The sequence below is a fragment of the Priapulus caudatus genome, unplaced genomic scaffold, assembly GCF_000485595.1.
Source record: "Priapulus caudatus unplaced genomic scaffold, Priapulus_caudatus-5.0.1 Scaffold466, whole genome shotgun sequence".
Lineage (NCBI taxonomy): Eukaryota > Metazoa > Priapulida > Priapulimorpha > Priapulimorphida > Priapulidae > Priapulus > Priapulus caudatus.
The window spans coordinates 65,249-75,336 of record NW_014577527.1 but is presented as its reverse complement, the minus strand read 5'-3'; the positions used below and the strand labels follow the sequence as shown (position 1 = coordinate 75,336).

At 41.3% G+C, this 10,088-nt stretch overlaps 1 protein-coding gene across 1 annotated transcript; it reads left to right on the top strand.

The window, feature by feature from the left end:
* Positions 1–4,588: 4,588 nt before the first annotated feature.
* LOC106810710 lies at positions 4,589–9,602 on the top strand. The gene is made up of 12 exons (XM_014814145.1): positions 4,589–4,885; positions 5,243–5,475; positions 6,027–6,138; positions 6,490–6,716; positions 6,871–6,996; positions 7,139–7,306; positions 7,538–7,674; positions 7,854–7,959; positions 8,382–8,471; positions 9,012–9,192; positions 9,457–9,546; positions 9,589–9,602. The coding sequence occupies exons 1-12, from the start codon at positions 4,801–4,803 to the stop codon at positions 9,600–9,602; spliced, it is 1,569 nt and encodes a 522-aa protein (XP_014669631.1). The 5' UTR covers positions 4,589–4,800.
* The last annotated feature ends 486 nt before the right edge of the window (positions 9,603–10,088 follow it).

Sequence of the window (10,088 nt, the reverse complement as noted above, 5' to 3'; positions counted from 1 at the left end):
CGTTCCTTCGGAGGACAACCCTGCAGATTGCTTGTTGCGAAAGACAGTTGCTTGTTGCAGAAGACAACGCTTGGAATGCGATATACCCCACCGGCACTCCTGGAGGAGAGCATTTGGCTACAGGGTCCACCTCAGCTGGCGCCTTCGGAGAATGTTCTCTTGCAAGGGACCTTTTCTTTGGTCAATCCAGATAGAGATTCTGAAGTTCGACCAGAAGTCAGCGTCGTAAAAACGTCGGTTCAAAGTTCCAACCACCTTGGCTTCGAGCGCTTCAACAGATTTTCGAGTTGGGGTAAGTTGGTGACGGCCGTATCATTCCTTAAACATATAGTCAAAGGTTTCAAAGGCAAGGGTAGTGATTCCTGTGCAGGACGGCATACATGTGAAAGCCACAACACCACAGAATGGCGTAGGAAGTCGGAGGAGTTCATCATCATGGAAGTGCAACGAGAGTTCTACGGGAGAGAAATTGACCATCTGAAAGAGAAGCATTCGCTACCTCGTGATAGCAGTATACTTTCTCTCTCGCCTTACTTAGATGAAAATGGTGTCCTCAGGGTTGGAGGGAGGATACGAAGATCAGAGCTGAATATAAGTGAGAAGCACCCTATCTTGATTCTGGACCATCACCACGTGACCCTGCTTATCACACGTCACTACGATAAACTTGTTCAACACCATTTTAGGCACTTTACAGAGGGTGCTATCAGAGCTGCTGTAAGGTGGCCGAGATGGCTACAGATATTTTTATTATTTATTTGTAATTCATTTTCATTCCAAATTCATTTTCATTTCAAATTCATTTTCATTTCAAATTCATTTTCATTTCAAATTCATTTTCATTCCAAATTCATTTTCATTCCAAATTCATTTTCATTTCAAATTTATTTTCATTCCAAATTCATTTTCATTCCAAATTCATTTTCATTAGCTCATCTGACATAGTCAGATGCAGCTTGTAGAATCGCATGAGCGTGCGTCCTTCCGGCCGTGCGTTCGTCCGTCCGTCCGTCTGTGCGTCAACAGTTGGGCACAAATCTTAACCGCTTGACGTATGGTCACGATATTCGGGACGACTGGGGGGATGGACAATTTTAAAAGACATTAATATAAGTACGTGGACAGTCGAGGAGTCCATCGAGTTCTTACAGTCAGTAGGGCTCATGAAGAGGGTCCAGCTATGCGCTAACTGCGATGAAGAAATGTACCTAACGCGATACGCACGACGTGCCGACCAGTTTGTGTTTTGCTGCACAAGGCAGCAGTGCAGGCATATGAAAAGCATCCGCACGGATTCGTTTTTTTTGCGAGAAGCCACCTTGCTCTCCATACGGTACAATGTTTTCGTGCATTTGTATATGCAATACTAACAACCAATGTATAAAAAACAGTTATATTCAACAATATATAACCAGAACCGCCCAGGACACGTCGGCGCACGGTAATAACTGAAACAAACCATAGAGAAAATACACATTAGTCATCTCACTGTTCACGTCTGCGCAAGCGCAAGACCACTACCCTTACCAGCCACCAGCCCTCTCCATCGGTACAGACTCGTGCATGGTGAGTCACAAGACCACAGTGCTCGATGCAACTCACCTTGTTTCTTCTCACCTACTACCCCCCGCAGGAGTTGCGGTGGTCCTATCCCTCATTCGCTGTACTCGTTCACTCCCATTCCCCTGAAATGAGTAACTCACACCTTATCACACATACACTTCGGTGAACAAACAGTCCCGGCCTTCCCCTACTAGCCAGAAATACGTCGGAGTTTACAAACCACTCCCTCGACCATTACGTGATGCGGAATCCGGAGTTTTGGGATGAAAACTCTGGAATCCGTCTCAAACTCTGACACTCTAACGGGGAACAAACCTCAAATTCGTTCTGACCAAGGGTAAGAATTATGAACATCTATGGGTGAGTAGCGTGGTTACAGCCGGCTAGAGAACACGTGTAGCAACTACCTCGGGTGCCTTCAACAGTCGCCGCCCGAATGAGTGCGGTGCTACCTTCGGCATATGGTAATATATAATAATGAGATGGATTTCGTCAGCAACTGCCAAGACAGCAGAAGAACTCACCGCAACCCACAAAGAATATATATTTTTAAAAAAATATATAGGAAACGAAATCTCACGCGTCAGGCAGCTCATGCAGCCGGGATGAGAGGCAGACCTGGACCCCTTGCAAAAACTTGATGAGGAGGACAGGGTTCTTGTTAACTTTTGACAAAGCAGGTAATTTGACAATGAATAGCAGGTAACTGTTTTTCCGGCACGGACGGTAGGGTTTTTTTCAAAGTGTTGTTTTTTGGGGTTAGAAATGAACGTATGTATAGGACGTCTTGCTATGCACAAATGAATTTATCAGTAGAACACCAGACACCAGATGAGCCCTGTCGCTCTGCGGCACTTGTTTTAAATTCATTTACATTTCAAATTCATTTTCATTCTAAATTCATTTTCATTTCAAATTCATTTTCATTCCAAATTCATTTTCATTCCAAATTCAGTTTTTGGCATGTCGGTATAGCTATAGGTAGGAGTTTGATTGTAGTATGTCGTACGTACGATGGGATAGCGCGCGCGAATGACACCGGTGCAGTGCAGTGCGCAGGAAGCGATCGATTTGTTTTTGTAAGTCGTGTGTACGCGGGCGTACGGGGTTATGGCAATAACGGATCACGTACCAGCCGTCTCGACCAAGTGATAGCAGCAGCAGTAGGACATGCCGCAAATATATTAATTGATGACTAATTGACAACACTGTACATAACTCTCTGAAAGTCTTTAACTTAAACTTCATCATTGCATGATTTTACTACATCTGAATTTCTTCCTTACCTATAAACCCAAACATGTCAGGCATGGAACTTGATGATTCAAACAATTTTCCTTGGGTCAATGGTACAAGTAGAGCTTTTAAATCAAATCCCAATGTTAAACTTATTGTATTTGTAGTCTAAAAGGAAAAATAAATAGCTTTAAAGAAGAGTACCTTGAAATTTTATACATCTGTTTTTCTCAGCTTTGTAAAAGTGATATGTATGTCTACGGTTTCTAGCATTTCTGATGTTTCCAATCAGACTGCGTATATTACTATCTAAATGACAGCTCCCTGGTGTATATATATACTCCTTATACATTGAAGCTATAATTGGTTATCAGCTTTAGTTAAACAAAATGCTATTTGCAAACATTCTTCTCTCATTCTCTCATTTGCAGGCACTTTTAAGATGGCTGCGCCTAGTATATTATCTGATGTTTTATCGGAAGACAAGACAATCGGAGGACAAATATACATGTAATAATATGGTGCATGTCGCTAAAAACCGCAACGTAACAGAAAGCCTCTGACTTGGTTTGATGCAGTCCTGCATTACCATTTCTTGGCGAATAGTGAAGGGTGTTATTAACTTATAAGCAAGATGTCTTGGAAATACTCCCTGTCCAGACAGTGAAATTGACGAAATCGCTCAGCGTCTAATTCCTGGAGCAATTGGCACACACACCATACCTCTGTCGCCTCAAAATCCACCCTCTGGCCCATCTCTCCCTCTTAAAAGCCCTAATTCGTAGACGATGTCGACGCCACAGTAAAAGAAACAAAATTTCTTCATCTTCGGAGGCAGACGAACTATCGGTATCCGCCATTTTGTACAGTCAAGTGATCTACATTACCACTTATAACTTAAGTAATTTTACTCACGTGTGCGGCGGACGCTGAAAATATTTCACAAGTTTTTAGACGCATACATCATTGACTGAGTCAAATTACGACGTGTGCGCCGGGTTAAGATTAGTGAAATAATAGCTACAAGCCCAGTTCGGAACTTTATTTCGTGCCGTTTTCATTAGTAGATTTACGTTTAAAGCACTTTTCCCAGTCTGTGTTTGATAAGCATGATCCCACACCTGGATAGTCCGCTTTGTTGAAATCATAAAGTAATGTTGTGACCCTAGGGGTGATCACTCGGACATTTCCCTGTGCGTGGATGCGCAGGGTATTTATTTGTTTCGCAGATATTCCTCGCTAACCCCTAGGAAGGGGCCGAGGGACGTGCTGGTGTCGTGGTTCCGGTGTGTACGTTTGTGTGGTGTTTTATATGCGACGTTATACGGCAAGGAAACGATCCACAGGATTGATGATTAACGTGTCTGACGGCAGTCAAACATTTATTATAAAAACAACGTGGAGAGGTACATATATGCGTAGAATGCCGAATATAAAATCGCACATCATTCGGGTGCGTGCCTAAAACTCAGACTGACTATACAGACTATAATAATTCACCCGGTTCACAGCAATTCACACGCACAATGCGCGAGACCTGCGCGCAATTCACGCGCAATATGCGTGTGACAATAGATCTTTTTTTATTATGTGTTACGTTTCTAGCGATGATACCGCGTGAATCGTAATTCGAGAGAAACGTCATTATCGCTTATCCCAGCATGCCGTACTGAGACGTCATTTCCGACCTGCAACCGCGGGAAAGTGTGTTTGTTACTTAGCAAAATGCCAAAAGTAATAAAATACACGAAATTGAAAGTGAGAGTTATTACTGGTGCAGCTGGTGGCAGCAGGAAATCGCTAACTGTGAAAGTAGACAATAAGCGGTTGGTGAAAAGTTGTGATGATGTTGATGATAATTTTGATTTGCCTAGTGTCAGTGACACTGACACTGACAGTGTTTCTGGTGCTGCTGGCACTGCAAGTGCAAGGGGTAGCGCTAGCGGTGGACCAGCTATAGGACCTACTACTACTAGTACTACTACTACTAGTACTAGCAGTATGAGTACTACTACGGAAATGGACATCACCAATACTGCGGACAGTGTTGCTGGTAATCTACAGCCTATGGAACACAAAGATACACGTATATATAATAATTAATATATTAGTATATTATAATAAATTAAATAATTAATGAATATATATTATTAGTATTGTGACTATTAAAACTAGTAATACTAATACCCGTAATAGTATTAGGTTAAACTTAAGCTGACATATTATTAATAATAATAATGCTGGTGGATTCACAATCACATAATGATTGAGCCCCCCACCCCTCACTCGACCCCTGCTCACTCGGACACTCCCTCTGCTTACCATACTCGATCGTCTGCAGTCCTAATCACGTAATTATAGCTACTCTCTGCCCAAACTTCTTTCCTTCCGAACTCTTCATTTGTTTATTCATCATTTATATTCAACCTATTATTCTTCACAGTTCATTCTGGCTACCAGGCAGCTAGACAGCGAAGGATGGGAGCTTGGGCTGACCTCCGCCCATCTCTGTTGTCAGCGTACAAGAAGGTGACTCGTGGGAAGCAATGCATCATTTGTGGGGCTGAAGATCCCCCAATAAGATGCACAGATTGCAGCTATTCGAGCAACTACTGCACTGGTTGCTTTGAAACGGCCCACTTGCATCTAAAGCTGCATGTTGCTTATTACTGGAAGGTATAAATATTCAGAGTGGCTATATATGCCCGGCATTCGGCTATATATCTGACGGCTTCCGGGCACGGTCTTTGATTTCCTAAATGCCCGCCAGTTTTTAATTTTCAGCGTTATCTCAAGTAAACAAGGGTTAGGGTTAGGAACTGCCGGGCATTTAGGAAATCAAAGACCGTGCCCAGCTGCCGGGAATACAGCCACAGAGATAAATATTATGATAGTGAAATCTACCTTAAAACAAACGCTGTGGCTATATGCCCGGCAGCCGTCAGATATATAGCCGGTTGCCGAGCATATAGCCACTCTGTAAAACAAATGCATGACGTGTTCATTAAGCTCTAAAATTGTCATATGTTGAAGTGGTACCGTTGATGTACAGATACTATAGAGTTAGCACATATTTTGCCCAGTACTTGAGTAGTGTAATATGTATATATAAAGAAACAGCAAAACATTCAGATTACTATAAACAGTGATGAGTCATTAGTGATGAATGTCATATGCTAATTCTCTTATTACATATGTAGTGATTTGATCTTATATTTTATTTTTAGAATGGAATGTTCACCCGATATGACACCAACAGGGTGGAAGTGTGGAATTGTGATGTGGACCACATATGCTCATCAGGTTATCCCAAGGTTGTTACAGTTGTTGATGCGAGAGGTAAAATATGATGTAGGGGATTTATTAATTGTACGTTATAAAGCCATTAATTTCGTTTTATTTACCAAAGATGTTAGTTTATGTTATGAATGACCATTTTTGTTTTCTACCAGCTCAGCATATTCTGTAGCCAGACATACAATACATATATAAAAAGTCATGTAAAGCCTGTTGCAGAAATTTTTCAAGAAATTATATAGGCAATCACACGAATATGCAACACAAATAAACGCTATATATGTAATGCACACGGCTGTTTACTACACTACATTTACATGTGTCGTAAATACAGATATACCACACTATTATCATCTCTTTTTTAACATAGAATATAACCACATGTATTTTTAGGAAGACAACACAGTGTTCAATTAACCGTGTGCAGCTGCAACTCTGCAGCGGTCACAATGCTACGGTATGGCTTGTGGCCATCAACGCCAACGAACCCCCAGGTGGCATTCACCATTGAGCTGATGGAACTTCTTAGGCTGCTGGTACTTGAGTGCCAGGTATCTGTCAAGGGCTTCTGTGAGGTGCTGATGCTCTATGGCGCTGAAGACCCACTGGCAAACAATGATGTAAATATAGTAATATATTTTTGCAAACCTTAAGAAATATCACTATCCATAAACTCTGTTGTAAGCTTTACACAAGCATTATCATCTTTCTTGAGTATTATGTTTCTCCTGTCGATAAATGCCCAAACTCACACCTAGTTACATCTGGATACAGATTAGAGACATCTACAGAACCTTGCAAGGAGGGTGTTTTGAGGAGTATCGTAACTTGTGGAGAGAGGCCAGATACCCAACGGCTGCTGGAGGTGATGATGGCACAACATGCCCAGCCTGCCCTAAGGTACAAACACATATACTTGAAAATATCGATGTTGGACTACTTGAGATTCTCTGTGTTATTTGGTCTTGTTTTTGGTCATCAAGAACAAAAAGAACTTATATATTTTGTGACTTAAATATAGTATCTTTTCACAATTTGACAGGACACAGGGACCCAAGTTTTCTCTATTGATGGCAATTTTGGTCTTGTTCGGAAAAAGGCGGCTGGCATTGACCTGGGGACTGGAATGTCACCTCGATTTTTTCTCCCACAAGACCAAGTTGACCAGTATGTGAGCAAGGCTGGAGTGAAGACTAAGAAAAGTGATGGGGTATGGGGAAGAATATTGCTTTTATAATATAGCGTAAAATATCCAAGCTCGCATTGTTCAGACTTCACAGATGCATGTGGATCTTGTGGATAAACCCAACTCGCATGATGTGCTTTTGATTTATTAGTTGACACTTTATTTGCTGAAATGTGAATAATGTAACATCTGAGGGCCAATCTGTTGTCAGAATATGTGTGCTGTAGTAACTCTTTACCACATTTTTACTTGCAGGTTTGCAGTGATTTCAAAGCTGGCAATCCATTAAGGAGCAAATCCCGACATGAGAAACTTGACATAACAGGAGTTTTTGGGGCTGTCTGCCGCCATGATATGCCGAAAAGTTTCTTGAACCTCAGGCATGGTGAACGGTGAGTATATGTCAAAACTGGTACATGATGTATGTATGTAGTTGTGCAGAATTAAATTTATCACATAGTGTGGACAATAATAAATCTTTCTAACATCATTAAACTTACACATCATCACACTATCTATACTTAATATACTTGTCAACTATATTTTGTAACATAACTGTGCTTGTTTTTAGCCTTGCCTATCCAGAGTTTCTCTGCCAGTGGCTTCTTCAAGGTGTGAAGGTTCCTAGGGTGGTTATACTGTATGACATTGCCTGTGTTCTGGAACAACATGCTCAGGTAATCTTGGTTATATTTCAGGTTATATATCAGTTGATAATTATGTAGAGAAATGGTATTCATATAAACTACACGTATATTACGTATATATGTACATATGTACGTACATATATATTGACCAATTCCCTAATTTTGACAAAAAATACATTTTTATAGTACTATTGCTATTCAATGTTGTCTTAAATTTTCTGCCTTATGTTTAATGGTATTGGCAGTTATTGCCAACTTTCGTAACAAATTATATCACCGACAATATCACAATAAATTATTCAGTTTTTTTTCTCTAAATGAATGTTGTCATCAGAGTATATAAGCTTAGAATATAGATAGGATAGCTGATATTTTTGTGTTTATTTACAAGATGAACAAAATTCTAATTATCTCCCACTTTCATCATGTTTAAAAACTGTTTGCTCTTTTAGAATTTGGACCCAATGTCTCAACATCCGGAACGCGTGGTTGAATTTGGGATACCAATATTCCACATGTATGGGCATAAGGTTGGATGTCAGGTATGTTGTGTTTTAAAACGTTTTTTCTGCGTTATTATCAAAATCATCCCAGATATCTCTTTCTGAATGTGATAGATATGACGGTAAATGTGCTAATGTACGTGTTGCTATTTAACATTTATGTGACTCTTACATTGAACATGATGTTAGGGTATTATATCTGGAATTGTAATCGCAATCGAATCGAATTCTGCAATTAATAACATATTTTTGACCCAAAGATGTAGACGAGTGGTTCTTAACCTTTTTTGAGTCATGGACCCCTTTGAAAGTCTTGTGAAAGCTACGGATTCCTCCCAAGTAAAATCCACATGAGCACATAAACACAAAATTGTGTAACATGGACCTGGTTTGCGAACCCCCAGAAGCTCAACAACGGATCCCAAAGGGGTCCATGGACCACAGGTTAAGAACCCCAGATGTAGAAAGATTGTTTCTTTCCAGCACATAACAATGCATTTGCTGAAGACTATACTAAGCTCATTGTTAAAACCACATCTTGGCTGTTAGTATAGGCTAATTTTGTTTTCTTGCTTACAGGTTAAATATAGTCCACGTAGGTTATCCAACATTGGACTTACAGATGGAGAAGGAATGGAACGCTTGTGGTCGTATCTCAGACGTTTCAACCGCATCACAAAGGAAATGACCCCCGACCACCGTGTGGCACTACTAGATGATGCTTTGCTCCACAACTCAGAATACCTCAGGAACCAAATGGGTATACACATATTGTTCTTGTGCTCAGTTATACAGTTTAGGTTAAGTTATTGATCCTGAAATGAAGGCATGATCTATCTTCATGATGGTTTTCAGAAAATAAATAATGTGTCAGCCAATTTAACCAAAGACCACTAATTTAAAGTAAATTTGCCATAATTACTTGTATAAATATGAGCCATTTTCTAGCTATAGCTATTTCTATCTTCTAACTATATTCTAAAAACGTGAATTGCTGTTCAAGCTGTTAGTTCATACATTATAGGAGAAACCCTGATGCATCGCTACATAAAAGCGCAGACAACCAGGAGTAACTGCGATCAGGAGCTTGAGCAGCTAACATCACGCTTGTCAGGTTGGACATTTATAATCTGTTATGTTTGTTATACTTTTTTAGCTCATCTGACATAGTCAGATGGAGCTTGTAGAATCGCATGATCGTCCGTGCGTCCGTCCGTGCGTCCGTTCGTGCGTCCGTCCGTCAACAGTTGGGCACAAATCTTAACCGCTCGACGTACGGTCACGATATTCGGGACGTGAGGGGTAATCCGAAAACGAGTTGGGATGTTGAAGCTGGGGGTCAAAGATCAAAGGTCAAGAGGTGTAAAATAAGGGGGAACAGGGGTTTCTGTGTGCGCAGCCTCCCAGCATCCACGCGTGGTCCCACCCCGTGCTAACGTTGTTGTTGTTGTTGTTGTTGTTGTTGTAGAGCATCATGAGAGGATGCTGCGGCCGGGGTTTCTGTGTGCGCAGCCTCCCAGCATCCACGCGTGGCTTCATGCGACTCTGCCGCAGCGATGACGGATCCCCTCCCTACGCGTTCCCTCACATCCCGGGAGTGTGCGACAACACCCACCACCGTCACAATGGTACGTCCGCCCCGCCCCCGCCCCCGCC